This window comes from Plecotus auritus, assembly GCF_963455305.1.
Source record: "Plecotus auritus genome assembly, chromosome: 4".
Taxonomy (NCBI): Eukaryota; Metazoa; Chordata; class Mammalia; order Chiroptera; family Vespertilionidae; genus Plecotus; species Plecotus auritus.
Genome location: NC_137775.1, coordinates 131,058,115 through 131,077,747, shown reverse-complemented (window position 1 = coordinate 131,077,747; position 19,633 = coordinate 131,058,115). Strand labels below are relative to the sequence as shown.

At 45.0% G+C, this 19,633-nt stretch overlaps 1 protein-coding gene across 1 annotated transcript in view; it reads left to right on the top strand.

Annotated features, from left to right (window-relative positions):
- SLC35B4 (solute carrier family 35 member B4) overlaps nucleotides 1–19,633 on the top strand; it is a 40,002-nt gene that overhangs the window by 10,505 nt on the left and 9,864 nt on the right. Inside the window, exons 3-6 of the mRNA XM_080667151.1 lie at nucleotides 13,871–13,973; nucleotides 15,328–15,377; nucleotides 16,197–16,278; nucleotides 16,454–16,514. Of these exons, the coding sequence (XP_080523277.1) occupies nucleotides 13,871–13,973; nucleotides 15,328–15,377; nucleotides 16,197–16,278; nucleotides 16,454–16,514 (296 nt within the window). The remainder of the gene's footprint in view (nucleotides 1–13,870; nucleotides 13,974–15,327; nucleotides 15,378–16,196; nucleotides 16,279–16,453; nucleotides 16,515–19,633) is intronic.

Below are 19,633 nucleotides of genomic sequence, written 5' to 3'. Positions count from 1 at the left end.
CAGGGGGGCAGTTGGGGGCGACCAGGCTGGCAGGGGGGCAGTTAGGGGCAACCAGGCTGGCAGGGGGGAGCTGTTGGAGACGACCAGGCTGGTGGGGGGGTGGGCAGTTGGGGGCGACCAGTCCGGCAGGGGTGACAGTTGGGGGTCATCAGGCCAGCAGGCAGAGACGGTTAGGTGTGATCAGGCTGGCAGGGGCGGGGGGGGGGGCAATTAGGGGGTGATCAGACAGGCTGGCAGGTGAGCAGTTAGGAACCAGCGGTCCCAGATTGTGAGATGGATGTCCGACTGCTGGCAAGATTGGGCCTAAACCGGCAGTTGGACATCCCCCGAGGGCTCCTAGATTGGAGAGGGTGCAGGCTGGGCTGAGGGGGACCCCCCCGCCCCAGTGCACGAATTTCATGCACTGGGCCTCTAGTATTTAGAATAAAATTCCTGCCGCAACACTTTAAATAACTTTGATGGAGACAACTCTGTGTGTGTGTGTGTGTGTGTGTGTGTGTGTGTGTGTGTGTGTGTGTGTCTGAGTGGTAAGTGATCAGTTAAAGGCCTAGAGTGATCTCATCAATTTTTTAAATAGTTATGTATGCTATCCTCATGTTATCACATATGGTAAGAGTGGTATCATTGTTCCTTTTAAGAAATGAATGGCTTTTGGAAATAGAGGTGGTAGTTGCACAATATTGAGAATGTACTAAATGCCCCTGAATTGTTCACTTTAAAATGGTTGATTTTATGTTATGTAAATTGCACCTCAATTAAAAGAAAGTGATTGGCAAGCTGAGGCAAAACTGTTGATTCCAGACCTCTGTCCATTAGTCCATATTTACATGATTGTACTCATGGGGCCAAATAGCAGTTCTTATAATAAACAATGTATCAAAAAGAGTATTCTTGCTGTCAGAGACTTGAAATAACTATGTAATCCATCCAGTATTTAATAGGTAGTGTCACTTAATCCCTTTGAGGGGGTCCTTCTGGTATGAATGTATGCGGGGACTGGTTAAGGCTCGTTGTTGTTGGTATTATTTTGCAGCATTCCTGAGTAATCTTACTATAGAAAACCTAGCTGAATTTTGTTATTAATATCATATTTTAAAATTCCCAATGTGATGCTAAATATTCTGAATACATTTTTGTTTGTTTCTGTTGGCTTTCATATCTGCATAAAATTCTTTGCTCTCAAGTCCAGCATGTACATCATGGGGAGCTCCAGCATTTTTTATTTCTTTGACCCTTTCTCTCTTTCCATTCTGGCTGCCAGCATAGTTCAGGAACGTATTCATTTTCCACATAACTTTTATAACAGTTCTAGAGGCCCAGTGCACAACATTTGGTCCCTTAGGCCAGCCTGTGCCCTTTCGCAGTCTGGGAGCCCCCGGGGGATGGCAGTTGGACATCCTTAGTGCTGCCACAGAGGCGGGAGAGGCTCCCACCACCACTGCTGCGCTTGCCAGCTGTGAGCCCACCTTCTGGCTGAGCGGCGCTTCCCTGTGGGGGCGCACTGACCACCAGGGGGCAGCTCCTGTGGTGAGCGTCTGCCCCCTGGTGGTCATTGCGTGTCATAGTGACCGGTTGTTCCACTGTTTGGTTGATTTGCATATGACCTTTTTATTATATAGAATCCTTCCTGCACGGCCTTCTGCCTGTTACCTCCTCATTCCCATGTCAACTTCTTACCTTTGTAGCGTGGCACCCTCTTTCACAAGTGCTCAGGGGTCACCATTAGGGTCGGAGTGAAGCCCAAACTCCCTAACCTGCCCTCGGAGGCTCACCATAACCCTTCCCTAACAACCATACTCCATGTGTCCCATTTGTGCTGGCTTTTTATTTCCTATCTATGAAGCTGTAATGAAAATCTTGCTCCTGTCCTTCATTCCTGTGAGCAATTTCTGGGCAGTGCTATGTTGGCAACAATGTGGCATATAGTTGGAATTAATTTCCTGAAAGACCTTGATGAACTCACTTTATCTTTAAATGGCATCTTTTCAAGACAGGGACTAAGAAAATTTGGCAAGTATATGATTTAAAGCAGGGAAACAGCTATTGCCAGTAATTTTTTCATATGTGTGATACTGTTTTGCATTGATAGGGAAGATAGCTTAGACTTGGTGCCTTTGCATTCTTCAGATGTGCAAAGATGAAGGATGAGATCCCCGACCTTCAAAGATCAGCATTTCATGATGAACATGCAACTCCTTATTTACCTTTCCCCTGCATTCTTTAGCCATTTATTTTAAACTAGAGGCCCGGTGCATGGATTTGTGTATGGGCGAGCAGGAGATACCTCAGCCTGGCTTGCACCCTCTCGCAATCCAGGACCCCTTGGGGGATGTAGCAGTGCGGCAGGCGGCCAGGGAGGAGCCCGAGCCAGGGCCTGGCACCACATGCGCTCATCCTGGCCCACTGTGCCTGCTGCTGCTGCTTGGTAGCGCTGCCGCGGAGTCAGGAGAGGCTCCCGCCGCTGCAGCTGTGCTTGCCAGCTGTGAGCCTGGCTTCTGGCTGAGCGGCCCTCCCCCTGTGGGAACACACTGACCACAGGGGGCAGCTCCTACATTGAGTGTCTGCCCCCTGGTGGTCAGTGCGCGTCATAGCGACTGGTCAACCGGTCATTCCAGTCGTTCGGTCATAACGGTTGCTTAGGCTTTTATACACACACAAACACACACGCACACACGCACACACGCACACACACGCACACATGCACACTAGAGGCCCGGTGAACGAAATTGGTGCACAGGGGTGTGTGTCCCTCAGCCCAGCCTGCACCCTCTCCAATATGGGACTCCTTGAGGGATGTCCGACTGCCCGTTTAGTCCCGATCCCAGTAGGATAGGGCCTAAACGGGCAGTCGGACATCCCTCTCACAATTCAGGACTGCTGGCCCCCAACTGCTCGCCTGCCTGCCTTCCTGATTGCCCCTAACCACTTCTGCCGGCCAGCCTGATCACCCCCTAACCACTCCTCTGACAGCCTGATTGATGCCTAACTGCTCCCCTGCCAGCCTGATTGCCCTTAACTGCCCTCGCCTGCAGGCCTGGTAACCCCTACCTGCCTTCCCCTGCAGGCCTGGTCCCCCCCAACTGCTCTCCCCTGCAGGCCTGGGTCCCCCCCAACTGCCCTTCCTTGCAGGCCAGGTCGCCCCCAACTTCCCTCCTCTGCCAGCCTGGTCATCCCAAACTGACCTCCCCTGCAGGCTTGATCGCCATCACTGCCATACCTTACAGGCCTGGTCCCTCCCAACTGCCCTCCCCTGCTGGCCTGATCGCCCACAACTGCCCTCCCTTGCAGGCCTGGTCCCTCCCAATTGCCCTCCCCTGCTGGCCATCTTGTGGTGGCCATCATGTGTCCACATGGGGGCAGGATCTTTGAGCACATAGGGCCAGCCATCTTGTGTGTTGGAGTGATGGTCAATTTGCATATTACTCTCTTATTAGATAGGACTAGGGGCCCAGTATGCAAAATCACGTGAGACCCGGGACCCAGAGTCCTGCAGCTTGGCAGGATCCAGAAAGAGTCCCGAGACCCAGAAAGAGTCCCGCGGCTGTTGCCGCCACCGTGGGAGGCAGGACCCAGAAAGAGTCCCGCTGCTGCTACCGCCGCAGCCGCCACAGGAAGCGGGACCCAGAAACCCGCCTGCCGCCCTGGTGGGACCCAGAAACCCACCCGCACCTCCGGTCAAGTCCTCCAGAGTCAAGTCCCCGCCTATTCGTGTGTGTATCGCCGCGCACACAGCCCCGCCAACCCCACGCACACAGCCTCCTGCTGATTGGTCATTACGGCATGATGGCGTGACGACCACAGGCTTTTTATATAATAGATGTGTGTGTGTGTGTGTGTGTGTATTTTCTCCTATTGAATGTATTAGGTTGAATAAAATGAAATTACTGATATTCAACCTTTTCTGACCTACAAAAGTATGGTAGTTTTATGTGGTTGAATGTGATGTGTATGAAAGGCATCTTAATTTTATTTGGTTCAACCTGGTATGTATGAAAGGCATTGTAAAAGTATTTTGTAGTTCAAAATGGGGGCATACAAATGTAAAATTATTTAATTTATTTGTCCATTTGTATTTATCCCTTTATCTTTCTAAGGCAGTGGTCAGCAAACCACGGCTCGTGAGCCACATGCGGCTCGCAAGCCACGGTTTGCCACTCTGTTGACTAATGAGTTTGCCAACCACTGTTCTAAGGTACTAGGGTTACTGCATTTTATTTTTAGTTTTTGTGTTGTTGTTTTTTATTTAAAGACCTATAAGTCTTAAAAAACAGGGGCCCTGGTTTTTAAATACAAATTTGTACAAGTTAAATGATGTCCTCATTAATTGGGAGGCCAATCCAAATGTGGGATAATTATTAACAGTTGCTAGGCTGAAAGTAACCTTTGACCTAGCAAATATTTTCTTTAGAAATAGTGAAAATTAATAGTATAAACAAGTGTATAGAATAAGTATTTGAGAGAATTAACCATTTTTAAGTTCTTTAGAGGTGTTTGAAAATTATACAAAGAACTGATACAATAATAAAAATTCACTGTTTTATTTTTAAAATTAAATATATTGAGGTAGCAATAAATTTATATGTTATTAATTAATAGCATTATATAAATTTCAGGTATACAACTTACAACATCTGTATACTCTATTGTGTGTTCACCAACCAAGTCTAATCTTCTGTCACCCCATATTTTACCCTGTTTATTCTCCCCCACTTCCCACTTCCCTTCTGGTAACCACCATTCTGTTGTCTGTTTCTAAGAGTTTGGGGTTTGTTTTTTCTTATATCCCACATACAGGTGAAATCATACCGTTCTTGTCCTTCTTTGTCTTAAGTTCACTTAGCATAAATATCTGAAGATCCATCCACGTTCTCGCAAATGTGAATATTTCATCTTTTCTTATGACTGAGTAGTATTCCATTGTGTGTATGTACCCCATCTTCTTTATCCAATCATCCATCAAAGGACACTTAGGTTGTTTCCATATTTTGGAAGCTTATTAAAAGCAGAATTCTCAGGGGGCAGGCCCTCCCTGCGGGAGCATGCACACTGATTTGAACCCAGAGGCCAGAGGTGGAACATGGCTTTGTTTTAACAGAGAGACCCACACAGTATTTCTTTTCCCAATTTTACCCACGACCTGTTAGTTCATCAAGTAGGACTCTTAAATGGAGCATTGATGGCAGTTTAGGTTACAGTTTTGGTTTTTTATAATGATACTAGAGGCCCGGTGCACGAAATTCGTGCATAGGGGTGTGTGTCCCTCAGCCCAGCCTGCACCCTCTCCAATATAGGACCCCTACCGGGACTGGGCCTAAACTGGCAGTTGGACATCCCTCTCACAATCCAGGACTGCTGGCTCCCAACCACTTGCCTGCCTGCCTTCCTGATTGCCCCTAAGTACTCCCCTGCCAGCCTGATTGATGCCTAACTGCTCCCCCCGCTGGCCCGATTGCCCCTAACTGCCCTCCCTTGCCGGCCTGGTCACCCCTATCTGCCCTCCCCTGCCAGCCTGGTTGCCCCTAACTGTCCTCCCCTGTAGGCCTGGTTGCTCCCATCTGCCCTCCCCTGCAGGCCTTTTCTCTCCCAATTGCTCTCCCTTGCAGGCCTTGTCCCTCCCAACAACACTCCCCTGCAGGCTTGGTTGCCCCTAACTGCCCTCCCCTGCTGGCCCAGTCATCCCTAACTGCCCTCCCCTACAGGCCTGGTTGCCCCTAACTGCTCTTTCCTGCTGGCCTGTTCACCCCCAACTGCCCTCCCCTGCAGGCCTGGTTCCCCCCAACTGCCCTCCCCTGCAGGTCTTCCCCCCCCAACTGTCCTCCCCTGCAGGCCTGGTCACCCCCAACTGCCCTCCCTTGCTGGCCATCTTGTGGTGGTCATCTTGTGTCCACATGGGGGCGGCCATCTTGTGTGTGGGAGTGATGGTCAATTTGCATATTACCTCTTTATTATATAGGATTAATTTTCTGTCTGGATTTCCTATCCATTGATGTGAGTGGGGTATTAAAATCCTATACTATTATTGTAACACTGTGGGTTTCTCCCTTTATGCCATTAATAATTGCCTTATACATTTAGGTGTTCCTCTGTTGGGTGTGATATTTATGATATTTACTAGGGGCTTGGTGCACGAAATTCGTGCACGGTGTTGGGGGGGGTCCCTCAGCCCAACATGCATCCTCTCCAATCTGGGAGCCCTCAGGGATGTTCTACTGACGGCTTAGGCCTGCTCCCCATGGTTCTCTGCTCTCTGGGGACTTGCCTGCTTGATGCCACCGCAGGCCCTGTGGTCTGCTCTCTGTGAGGGCCTGCTTGCCCTTAGCCGCCGGGGCCAGGGGCAAGCAGTCCCCCTCAGTCTGCTGTCTGCTCACTCGCTGCGGGGGATGTTCCCGCCCCACCCCTGGCCACTTGCACGCGCACCGGCTTGGAGCACCTGGGTCCTGGGGATGTTCCCACCCTGCCCCTGGCTGCTCCACGCCTGCGCACGTAGGTCTGGAGAGGCCGGGGGGGTCATTCCCAGACCCTAGCCACTCCAGGCCTACGTGCAGACCTACAGGCTCAGAGCAGCCTGCCTCCTGAGGACACCTGTCTCCGGGATGCAGGCCGCTTGACGCTGGCGTGCGCATAAGCACCCACAGGGCGGGAACATCCACCACGTTGCCATGGCAACACAGCAGCTGTTCCTGCGCCACCCCTGGCTGCTCTGGGCCTACGCGTGGGCCTACAGGCTCAGAGTGGCCTGGGTCCCGAGGACGCCTGTCCCCGGGATGCAGGCCACTTGGTGCCAGCACACGTGCAAGCGGTTGCCCCACCCCCAGCTGTTCTGCGCCTGTGTATGCAAATTAGCCCTCCATCTTTGTTGGGTTAATTTGCATTCTCCTGATTGGCTGGTAGGCATCGCAGAGGTATGTTTGATTTGCATATTTATCTTTTATTAGTGTAGATCAGGTGTCCTCAAACTACGGCCCGTGGGCCACATGCGGCCTGCTGAGGACATTTATCCGGCCGGCCGGGTGCCGCTGCCTGTCCTGCTTAGCAGCCGACTCATCCCGGGCCCGCAGTGTCCATAGGAATTTGTTCATAGTTTTTTTTTTAAACTATAGTCCAGCCCTCCAATGGTCTGAGGGACAGTGAACTGGCCCCCTGTTTAAAAAGTTTGAGGACCCCTGGTGTAGATGATTGCTACATCCTTTACTTGGATTGAACCCTTTATAATTATGTAATGTCCTTCTTTGTATTCTTAAATTTTTTTTGTTTTAAAGTATATTTTGTCTGATATTGCTACTCCATCTTTTCGTTTCTATTTGCATGGAATATCTTTTTCCATCCCTTCACTTTCAGTCTGTATCTTTCAATTTGCAGTGAGTCTCTTGTAAGCAGCATATAGATGGGTCTTGTTTTTAAATCCATTCAGCTACCCTATTTTTTTTTTATTGGAGCATTTAATCTATTTACATTAAAAATAATTGTTGATAAGTATGTACCTATTGCTGTTCGTTAATTGTTTTCGTAGTTCTCTGTATCATCTCTTGATCCCTTTCTTGCGGTTTGCTGGTTTTCAGTAGTTGGACTTTTTTTCTTTCTCTTTTTTCTTTGTATATCTTTTGTAGGTTTTTGGATTGTGGTTTACATGAGGTCTATGTCTATAACAGTCTGTTTTAAGTTGATAGACGTTTAAGGGTGAATATATTCTAGAAGGACTACATTTTACTACCCCATCCGTGCTGTATGCTATTGATGTTATGTTTTGTGTTCTGTATATCCTGGCTGCTTATTGTTTGAGTTGTGTTTGATACTTCTTTCTTTTGATCTTAGTAGTGTTTTCAATGTCTGATTCACTGTATTTATTTAATATTTGGCTTTACCTGTGAGATTTTTTCCTTTAATACATATATTCTTATTTCTGGATATGGCCTGTCCTTTTCCGCTTAAAGAAGTCCCTTTAAAATTTTTTGTAAAGCTGATTTAACGGTGATGAACTTCTTTAGTTTTTGCTTGTCTGGTAAACTATCTCTTCTTCAATTCTGAATGGTTACCTTCCTGGGTAAATTACTGTGTAGTTTCCTTTCTTTCAGAACTTTAAAGATGTCCTGCCACTTCCTCTAGCTGGTAAAGTTGTTGCTGAGCAATCAGCTGATAACCTTACCCAGTTTCCTTTGTATGTAATTCAGTTTTTCTCTTGTTTCCTTCAAAATTGTGTCTGTATCTTAAACTTTTGCCATTTTAGTTACAATATGTCCTCGTGTAAGTCTCTTGGGTTTATCTTTGTTTGGAACCCTTGTGCTTCATGGACCTGGGTGTCTTTTCCTTCCCCAGCTCAGGAATTCAGCTTTAAATATAGTTTCTGTTCCTTTCTCTCTTCTCCTTCTGGGATCCCTATAATGCTAATACTTGGGTTCTTGATGTTATCCCAGAGGTCCCTTAAACTATCCTCGTTTTTTAAAATTCTTTTTCTGCTTTCTGTTCTGATTGGTTGATTCCCATTGTTTGTCTTCAGGATCCGTTCTTCTGTGTTAGCTAATTCCTTCTAATGTGTTTTTCATTTCAGTTATTGTATTCTCAGACCTGGTTGGTTCTTTATTATACTTTCTGCCTCTTTGTTGAAGTTCTCCCTAAGTTTTTCTGTGTCACTGTCAAGTTTGGTGAGCAACTTTATGACCATTTCTTTGAATTTTTTATTAGGCAAATTATTTATATCCATTTCCTTAGGTTTTTCTTTTTTCTGCAGATTTTTCTTGTTCTTTCATTTGAGAGATCATTCTTGCTTCGTTTCATTTAGTTTAAGTGTCTATGTTTGTTATATGAATTAGATAAAATAGCTATCTCTCCCGGTCTTTAAAACGTGGCCTTATGTACCAGGGTCCTTGGTGTAGGCTGTTTGTCAGGTGATTTTGGTCAGCCAGAGGAGCCCAGCAGGTGTAAAGTGTCCTGGACACTGGCCCACTGAGCTGAAATGGCTCCAGGTGGGGATGCCAGATGCATGTAGTAATGACCTGTTGATCCTGTTTGCTCCAGTTGTTTGGGACTGAAATGGGTTTGGGTGATGTGTCAGGTACACTCTGCAGTTGCCTTGCAGGTAGGCCAGAGCACCTGGATAGAGCCCCGCCCACCCTATGGAGGCAGAGGGGGGTGTACGCAATGGTGGTCATTGGCACCTCCAACCAGGGATAGTTCCCACAGTCTCCAGAGAGTTCCTGTGGCTCCCCAGACTTCTCTATAGTCTCTCTCTTGTTTGTTGTACAGAAAGTGGTCTTATGTAGAAGTGACCTCTGTGCAGGCTTTACTGCCAACTTGGAGCCCAGCAGGGAGGCCAGGTGTCTGTACCACCCAGTTGTTCCAGCTTGCTCCCTTTGCTGGAGGCGAAAGGATTGGGCAGCAGAGCTGGGAAAGCTGCTGTGATTTTCAGGCTAGCCAAAGCGCCTGAACAGAGATCCCGCCTGCCCTAAGGCGCCGCCAGCCCTTAGCGTTCCTGCAGCTCCCAGAGGGCTCCTGTGGCTTTCCCAGCGTTCTCCAGTCAGTTGTTGCTTGTTGTTGAGAAACTGTTCATTAAGCCCTGAGCTATCTTGAAGGAGTAATTATTCTGTATATATGTGTACTAGTATATTTGAGTTTGCTCATGGGAGGGCTTGAGTTCAGACCTCCTATGCTGCCACCATCTTGGAATTTTTCTTTCTAGTTTTTAAATGTGTAATGCTAAGTGGTTTGAGATTTTGTTTGCTTGTTTCTTGAGGTAGGCCTGTAATGCTCTAAACTTCCCCCTTTGTATTGCTTTTGCTGCATCCCCCAAATTTTGGTATATTGTATTTTTATTTGTCTTTATGTATCTTTTGATCTCTTATTTCTTCTTTGACCCAATAGTTGTTTAGTGGCATGTTGTTTAATCTCCGCATATTTGTGATTTTCTCAGAAAGTATGTTTGGTATGATATCGGTCTTCTTAAATTTATCGAGATTAGTTTCATTATCCAACATATGGTCTTTCCTTGAGAATGTTCTGTGTGCACTTGAAGAGAATGTGTATTCTGGCATTTTGGGATGTAAAATTCTATACATATTAAGTTCATTTAACCTGATGTGTAATTTAAGGCCCATATTTCCTTATTGACTTTCTGTCTGGATGATCTGTTCATTGCTGTCAATGGGGGATTCATGTCGCCTACTATAATTGTATTTTTGTCAGTTTCTCTCTTTAGGTCTGTTAGTAATTGCTTCATATATCTTGATACTTCCAGGTTGGGTGCATACATATTAATAAGTGTTATGTCTTCTTAATGAATTGTCTCCTTTATCATTATAAAATGTCTATCTTTGTCTCTTGTTACCTCTTTTTTTTTTTTAAATCTTAAAATCTTGTTTTGTCTCATATAAGTACAGCTACACCCACTTCTCTCTGGGTGCCATTTGTTTGAAGCATCCTCTTCTCCCGTTCACTTTGAGCCTGTGTTTGTCTTTGTAATTGAGCAGAGTCTCCTGCAGGCAACATATAGTTGGGTCTTGTTTTATAATCCATACCTCTACTTTGTGCCTTTTGATTTGTGAGTTCAATCCATTTATAATTAGGTTGTTAATGATAAATGAAGATTTACCACAGTTACTTTATCCTTTGTTTTCTTGTTCTTATCTCCATTGTTTTCTCTTGTAATTATTTCTGCTATTTTACTTTGACAGTTTTCTATGATTTTTCTTCTCCATTTCTTCTTCTTTTTTAATGTTTTATCTCAGCTCTGGATTTTTGTTTTGTGGTTACCATTAGGATTGTGCAAAATGTCTCATACATACAGTCCTTTTTCTTCTGATTGCCTCTTCATTCACCTGTACCTATTCAATCCTCTTCCTCCTCGTTTATCATTTTGTTGTCGCAAATTATCCCTCTTTATGTTGTGAACTTGTTACCTGCAATAGTTACAATTATTTTAATGCCCTTCCCCCCTTTAATCTTTATGTTATAATTATTTAAAAAACTGCTCTGAAATAGATTTTCAGTTTCCTGCTTCTATCTATTAATCATCTAATTCAGTGTCTTGTGTACTTTTGTGTTTTTGTTTCCAGTAGAAGACATCCTTTCAGCATTTCTTATATGCAGTCTTACTGTGGTAAATTCTCTCAGCTTTTGTTTGTCTGGGAAAGCCTTTATTTCTTCTTAATGTCTCAAGGATAACTTTGCTGAATATCTTATCCTTTGCTGATGGGTTTCTCTCTTTCAATATTATTAATATTTTCTTTCATTCTCTCCTCTCTTGTAATGTTTCTACTGAAAGCATTACAGAAAAATCTGGTGATGATCATCTAATGGGGTTTCCTTTGTCGGTTAATCTTTATGTTCCCTGGCTGCCTTAAGAATTTTTTTCTTTGTCATTAATTTTTGACAGTTTGAATAAAATGAGTATTGGAGAAGGTCTTTTTTCATTGATAGAATTAGGTGTTCTGTTAGCTTCCTCTATTCTAACGTCTGGTTCTTTGCATAGGCTTGGAAGTTCTTGTCAATTATTTCTTTAAGTGGGATCTCTGTTCCTTCCTCTCTCTCTTCTCTTTCTGGTATACTGTACCTGTTATGCTTATATTGCTCTTTCTAATGTAGTAGAGAGCTCTTTTATTTTTTAAATTTTAATTCTGTTTTCTCTCTTCTTCATGGGTTATTTCTAGGTTTCTCCAAGTTCCCTGATTCTTTTTTTAAAATATATTTTTGTAGATTTCAGAGAGGAAGGAAGAGGGAGAGATAGAAACATCAGTGATGAGAAAGAATCATTGATCAGCTGCCTCATGCACACCCCCCACTAGGAATCGAGCCTGCAACCTGGGCATGTGCCCTGACCGGGAATTGAACCATGACCTCCTGGTTCATAGGTTGAGCCATGCTGGCTGGGCAAGTTCCCTAATTCTTTTTTCTGTCTGGTCTGCTCTGTTTCCAATGCTCTCTAGTGCATTCTTTATCTCATTTATTGACTTTTTCAGCTCCAGAATGTGTTTCTTTTTTTATAGTTTGAATCTCTTTGGTAAACTACTGCTTTTGCTCAAAATTAATTTTATTCCTGAATGTATTTATTTGCCTGAGTTTTCTTGTATATTGTTGAGTTACTTTATAATTGCAGTCTTGAATTCTCTGTCATGTAAACCACAGTCTTCCATGCCTTTGAGTTTGGTTTCTAGAGATTTTTCATTTTCTTTCAGTTACCCTGGTTGTTCATAGTATTTGATAGATTGTTTCTCTGTGTGTGCATTTGAGGTAGAGATCTTATGGCTCTGCTCCACGCCTTACAGTAATGGCTTTCCAGCCACATCTATACCCAGCTCTGCTGCAGTGGGGAGGGCAGAAGGGAGATGCCTTTTCTAGGAAGGAAACTGCTTCTACCCCTCTGACCCTCCAGGTTGTAGTGTGAGGGCTGCAGCCGACTTCTCCCCTGCTATTGTGCTCCTTGCTCGCTGGAGCCAGGGTGGGCACCAAACTGCGCCTGTGGCCACTGTCCCTGTCCTTTTTCCATCCCACCTCCCTCCTGTCCTTCCCCTATCCCACCTCCCCTCCTGTCCTTCCCCTATCCCACCTCCCCTACTGACCTTCCCCTATCCCACCTCCCCTATTGACCTTCCCGCATCCCACCTCCCCTCCTGTCCTTTCCCTATCCCACCTCCCCTACTGACCTTCCCGCATCCCACCTCCCCTCCTGACCTTCCCGCATCCCACCTCCCCTCCTGACCTTCCCGCATCCCACCTCCCCTCCTGACCTTCCCCTATCCCACCGCCCCTCCTGACCTTCCCCTATCCCACCTCCCCTCCTGACCTTCCCGCATCCCACCTCCCCTCCTGACCTTCCCCTATCCCACCTCCCCTCCTGACCTTCCCCTATCCCACCTCCCCTCCTGACCTTCCCCTATCCCACCTCCCCTCCTGACCTTCCCCTATCCCACCTCCCCTCCTGACCTTCCCCTATCCCACCTCCCCTACTGACCTTCCCCTATCCCACCTCCCCTATTGACCTTCCCGCATCCCACCTCCCCTCCTGTCCTTTCCCTATCCCACCTCCCCTCCTGACCTTCCCGCATCCCACCTCCCCTCCTGACCTTCCCCTATCCCATCTCCCCTACTGACCTTCCCCTATCCCACCGCCCCTCCTGTCCTTCCCCTATCCCACCTCCGCTCCTGACCTTCCCCTATCCCACCTCCCCTACTGACCTTCCCCTATCCCACCTCCCCTCCTGACCTTCCCCTATCCCACCTCCCCTACTGACCTTCCCGCATCCCACCTCCGCTCCTGACCTTTCCCTATCCCACCTCCCCTACTGACCTTCCCCTATCCCACCTCCCCTCCTGACCTTCCCCTATCCCACCTCCCCTACTGACCTTCCCGCATCCCACCTCCCTTCGTGTCCTTCCCCTATCTAACCTCCCCTACTCATTGCAACATGCCCACCTTCAGATGTGCTGATGCATGCATCTTTCAGGCGTGTTTGTGTGTTGAGCAGGAGATCTTTGTTGAGTTATGATTGTCTTGACGTAAATTTAAGAGGAGAAACAATGGAGTCTTCTCACTCTGCCATGATGCTGATGTCATCTCTCCCCATTTACTTTTAAAAACCTATTGCTATCTATTAGGTAATATTTTTTGAAGACTAGTTTTTAGTTGCTATGTATACTTGAAGCATATTAAAATAGTGTTTCTTGAAACATACTCTATAATTTAAACTTTTTCCATGTTAGTGTGGCTTTATGAAGTATTTTTATAGGTACTTATTATTCGACTCAAATTATAATAGTGATACAATTTTAATAAAGAGGAATTAAGCAAAATACTTTTAACTAAAGGTATTTATTTCCTTCTATATTTGATTTTCTTGAACTAGTAGATTCTGTGTGGTAAGCTGTTACCTCTGCATTTCAGATACTATGCCGTCATGGTGACCATGTTCTTCACTGTCAGCGTGGTGAACAACTATGCCCTGAACCTCAACATCGCCATGCCCCTGCACATGATATTTAGATCTGTGAGTACTGCTGCCGTAGTTGTGTTCAGATCAGTGAGCAGAGGCTGACTGTCATCTGAGAAGGCAAAAAGAGAGAAATGTGAAAGTGGATGGTTTACTTTTATTTTTCTCGGGTCTTATGGGTGATTAATAAAAGGAAAGTTAACATTTTCCGGAGAAACAGATTTTAACTTTTAATTTCCTTCATCTGGTTGATTTTATATTCAAACTTGCTATGAATGTTCTTTAACTTATTTCTCATCACTTTTTCTTTCTTACACAAAATTACATTTACTTCTAGTAAATGAAACAGACCCTTCTTTCATTTCTTTGTGTGTGTGTGTGTGTGTGTGTGTGTGTGTGTGTGTGTTGTTAATCCTCACCTGAGGATATTATTCCATTGATTTTTTAGGGAGAGTTGGGAGGGAGTGAAAGAGAATCATCGATGTGAGAGAGACACACTGGTTGGTTGCCTCCCTGTACGTGCCCCGACCATGGCCGGGGATCGAACCTGCAACCCAGGTATGTGCCCTTGACCAGGAATCAAACCCACAATCCTTCAGTGCTCGGGCCCACACTCTAACCATTGAGAACACAGGCCAGGGCCAGACCCTTCTCCTTTCTGATTTTTTTTTTTTAATCAGAGACTTGAGATAATTAAATAAAGGGCAATTCTTGATGGAGGCATGCTTCTTCCAAAGCAGTAGAGGATTTTTCTTTGCCTCATGTATGGTGAGAGATCTGTGTTAAGTATATATATAAGAACAGTTTTCCCTGGAGGGCAGAAAAGACTTCAAGGGAAATAGAGTTAGGGTTGCAGAAGAATACAAAATAAGTGAGGATTAGAATTGTAACATTTTGGTGTGGTCTGAGTTTTTTGTGAAATCAAATGTGTTATTCCTAAAAGCACTTTCCAGAGCTAATTATAATTACTGAGATGACCCTCAAAGCATTGAGCACATAATAGACTTTCAATAAGTACTTGATGATGGACAGACACCCTTCCAGAGAAGAGAGAGATCTCTGCACAACTTCCTTCATTAAAACGAGGGGGGAGGAGAAACGTAGTAAAAGTTCTTATAAATTAGATGGAAAAGTTGACAAAAATAAGCCTGTAGTAAGCTTCAGCTATGAGTAGTTATTGAGAATTGATCATTTTTATCTTCATTGTCATCTTTGAAAAGGCGTAATTATTTTGCAAGATAGATTTTTATGGCTTATACTTGTTGCCATCATAAAAACACCTGGACCTTACTAATTATTCATCCTAATCTCCTCCTGCCCAGCTGTTTTCCCCTCTTGGTGATGTTCATTTTTACCTTGAATTGTGTTCTTTCCCTAGTGCACTAAAACTTCCTCTTGTCTCCTTGTACAGGGCTCTCTAATTGCCAACATGATTCTAGGAATTATCATTTTGAAGAAAAGGTAAACAATGCACTTTTATAATTTATGCCTGGCCCCACCTGTAAGCTAGGCATGTGGATTCCTTTTCTCCTACTGGAGAGAGCGTGCTTCTGGCCTTCTTTGTTTCTGAGTTCTCTCTGTGGCAGTGACGTGCATTCCTGAAGCAGCTGACCAGGCCGGGGATCCCACAGACGTGTTCTCTCTGTAGAATTAGCTCTTATCATCATTGAGTCCTTAGATCCATCCTAACCTATGAAGCCAGTTGATTGAGAACTTCACTGTCCCATGTGGTCACCAGAAGCCACATGTGACTATTCACATTTAACATTTAAATTACTTAAAATTAAATGTTTAGTTTCTCAGTCTCACTGGTCAGAACTTAATTGCCCAGTAGCCACATGTGGCTGGTGGTGACCGTATGGGAGAGCCCAGTATGGAGCCTTTCCAGCCTCATAGTTGTGTGGGACAGTGTGTGTTCATCAGTGCAGCACAATGAGCGAAGGACTAATCGTGCTTAGTACAAAGAAAATTCCGAATAAAGCCCAAATGGCCAAGAAGAAAGAATGAAAAGTGTCAGAACTGTTCTGTGTGACTGTCACCAATGGAATGTCATGTCTGGTCTTTTTTTTTTTTTCTCTAATGAAACAATCTGTTGGTCCAAAAATGTTTAGAAACTATTTTAAGCAACACCAAGAAAGGGTGTGTGTGTAGCAACCAGTGGGCACCCTGATCCTTGCACATGGGCTGGTGATTTGTACTCTCGGGCACCATCTACTGAAAACATCCTGTGGAAATTGGTACCTGTGCCTTCCTAATGTGTTCTTGTTCTTATTTCTGCAGATACAGTATATTCAAATATGCTTCCATTGCCCTGGTGTCTGTGGGGATATTTATTTGCACGTACATGTCAGCAAAGCAGGTGGTAAGAATCAGTTTACAAATCATTTATATTCACTGCTTGCCCTGGGGCCCAGGTACCAGGTACTTATTAATGATACAGAGGGGAGGGGAAAAGGTGGCAAACATTTCCCTTGTGTCCAGGCCCATTGCTTGTGGTTCTGGTCTCTGTACCTAGTGTTTTTTTTCTTATTCCCTAGACGTCCCAGTCCAGCTTGAGTGAGAATGAAGGATTCCAGGCATTTACATGGTGGTTACTAGGCAAGTATGCTAATTACAATAATGATAATTGCCTCTGCAGTTCTGTTTGCTGAGTTTTCTCCTAAGGGACATGTTTCTTGGCAAGAAGCGTTAGCTAAACAAATGATGCCACAAGAGAGAGGCACCTGGGATCATAAATCTGAACCGCAGTGTTCAAGAGGTGACAGAAAGGAAACGTCGAGGTCATGGTGGTGTGTTCTGTGACTTGGACCCATGTTTCTCTTGGTTGCCACTGATCTAGGAAGAAAAGTACCTGCCTGCTTGCCCAGCACACTGTGGGTGCTTGGCTGTCATCCGTTTCTTATGACCTGTTACTGAGTACAGGCTTCTTCAGAAGGGCACGTTGTAGCAGTGGACTCTAAGTCTCCAAGGGACCCATTTCTAAATCTTAAATTTATTTTCTTCAGAAGTTAGCTGTTTCACCTGGCAATGTTCCCAGACTTGACTGGTCAGCAGAATCTCTGGAATTGTGTCTCTTTGTGAAAGTAGTGAGACGATTTCTGTAGGGCTTGGCCCTCCCATTGTGAGACACAGAGGTGAAGCTCTTCCCAAGTGCTTTCAGTGCTAGCAATGACAGGTTGGGACTGACCAGGCGAAAGAGAAATAGCAGGGAAGGAACTGTATTCTCCTTGCTTCTTGGCTTTGAAACTTTACTCCCCTTCAGATTGCTATTCCTAACACAGAAAGATCTTTATGAGCTACTAGAAGAACACTTCATCTATTAGGAGAAATTTGCAAAGGATTTGAATGTACCATTTATGGAGGAAAATACTGATGTCCTATAATTTTATGTTCAGCCTCTAGTCTAATAATCAGAGAAATGCAACTTGAATCCAAAATGCAGTATCTTTTATTTTTGATTCATTATAATGGCAAGATAATAAATGATTATTCTCCTTGCTGCTGAGGGTGCAACAGGACAACCATTTTCACATAAACTGTTTATAGTATAAATTGACATGCCTTTCTGGAAAAAAGTGTATGTGTTGAGTTTTTAAAATGTCTACTGTTACAGAGAACCGGAATAAATCAAGCAATGCTTGAAGAGTTTGGAGTTACATTTATTACGCGCAGGTCCAGAGGAAAATGTCTCTCAAATTCTGGGCCCCAATATGGAGGAATTTTCCCTATTTGTATGTTTTTACCTTCTTTGTCTCCCAAATATGGGGTGTTTCCGGCCCCTTTTGCAAGTTCTTAAAGAGCCCCTATGTGCTGGGGCCTTGAGACCTCAACCAAAGGCCTGGCCTGGTGCCAGCACTGATAATTTTGTCTGGGGAAGGTTTAATGCCTCTCTGAAGTGGGAGTAGTCTCATTTTCCTTATTATTTAAGCAAGCAAGCATTTACAGAAGCCAAATAACAGGGTTAAATTTTCAAACAGCAGTTTTTATATAAGATGGATGCTTCATTCCCCACTGGTTTTATGTACATGAGTCAAATCATTGACTCTTGGTCATTGTCAGGGAGGGAGTTATATTTACCCCTGAGGACTATAATCTTAATTTTCTGCCTAATAAAGTTAGTGGGCCTGCTTATAAGATAAGGGCCTGGAATGAGGGCCAGGAGTAATCTTTAGAGAGTCCGAAAAGTCCTGGACTCTCTATTTTTCCTGGGCTGTCTTAAGCTGGGTGTGATGAAGCCACGTTGGGATTCCGTTGACCTTGACTGCTGTGGAGGTGGTCCTTTCCAGGTAGGAGTCAGTCCTTAGGTGGCAAATTTCTTTACCCAAACAGAGTCACCAGGGTGGAAGGGATGAACTGGATCAGAAGTTGGTACAGGCAGAGCGTCTCAAATGTGCTTCTGGATTGCTTCCTGGGTAGACTGTAAAGCCTGTAAGAACTTGGATAAAGACTGGTTATGGATCCAGCTTTTCTAGATTGGGTAGATTAGGGTCTGGAAGAGTCACTAGAATCTGTAGAGGCCCCACTGGTTTTAGGGCAGCCTCCCGGGCAGCTTCATCTGTGGCCCGGTTCCCTCTTCTATGGAGAGCCCTTACCTTGTAAATAGCACTATGTACGTAAGCCATCATAAATGCTTACCTGCTATCAGTATAAATTGTTACTGATTTTTCTTTTGTCTACCAGAGAGCCTGAAACTGGGTGACTCAAGTGTTTGACATCCAGTGCTCCAGTGTGTTCCAGAGTAATGCCTCAACCTCATGTGGGGCAGTTAGGATTAGTTTCTGCCCTAGGGTTAACTTATTTGCTTTTTCGATAAGCATAGCTGTGGCTGCTACAGCCTGGATGCAAGTAGGTCACCCAGCCCCCCTCACCCCCTTCCTTCACCTGGCTCTCGGGGGCTGAGTCTGCCTAGCAGCCAGTTTTAAATCACCAGGGCAGCTGCGGACTTCAGCTCTGTTTCTCCTCCGCTTGGCTCCTGAGAGTTTAGTTTTTTTAATGTATTAATTATGCTTGCAGAAAACTTGCGACCTTGAATCTAGTGAAGTTCTTCTTTTTTTAAAAAAAAATATATTTTATTGATTTTTTACAGAGAGGAAGAGAAAGGGATAGAGAGTTAGAAACATCGATGAGAGAGAAACATCGATCAGCTGCCTTGTGCACATCTCCTACTGGGGATGTGCCTGCAACCAAGGTACATGCCCTTGACTGGAATCGAACCTGGGACCTTTCATTCCACAGGCCGACTCTATCCACTGAGCCAAAACAATCAGGGCAAATCCAGTGAAGTTCTGATAAGACACCTGGACCAGACCCCTATGCCAGCCAGTAAAAATCAACAAAAACCTCTCTCTCCCTGCTTCATAATTAACTGCTGACCCCCCCCCCCCGCCTTTTTCTGCATTAACCATTTACTCTGTCCTGAAATAAGGCAAATGGTCTGAGATCCTGTATATTTAGGCTTTTTACATTTAAGGATACTTTTTTCTTTCTGTAACCATTGTTTTCCCTCATAGATTTTTACTGTAAGTCCCTAGAGGATCTTAAATCCTCCTCCTTTACTACTCTTGATTTCTCTGACCACCCCCTCCCCACCCTGTCCCATCCCCCAGTCCAGTTGCTTGTCTCCCTTTTCGATTGTGAGTCAGAGGAAGACAATTCCTACAGAGGGGAGAAATAGAAACAGTGGGAGTTTCGGAGAAAACTACAGACTACCGCTGTAG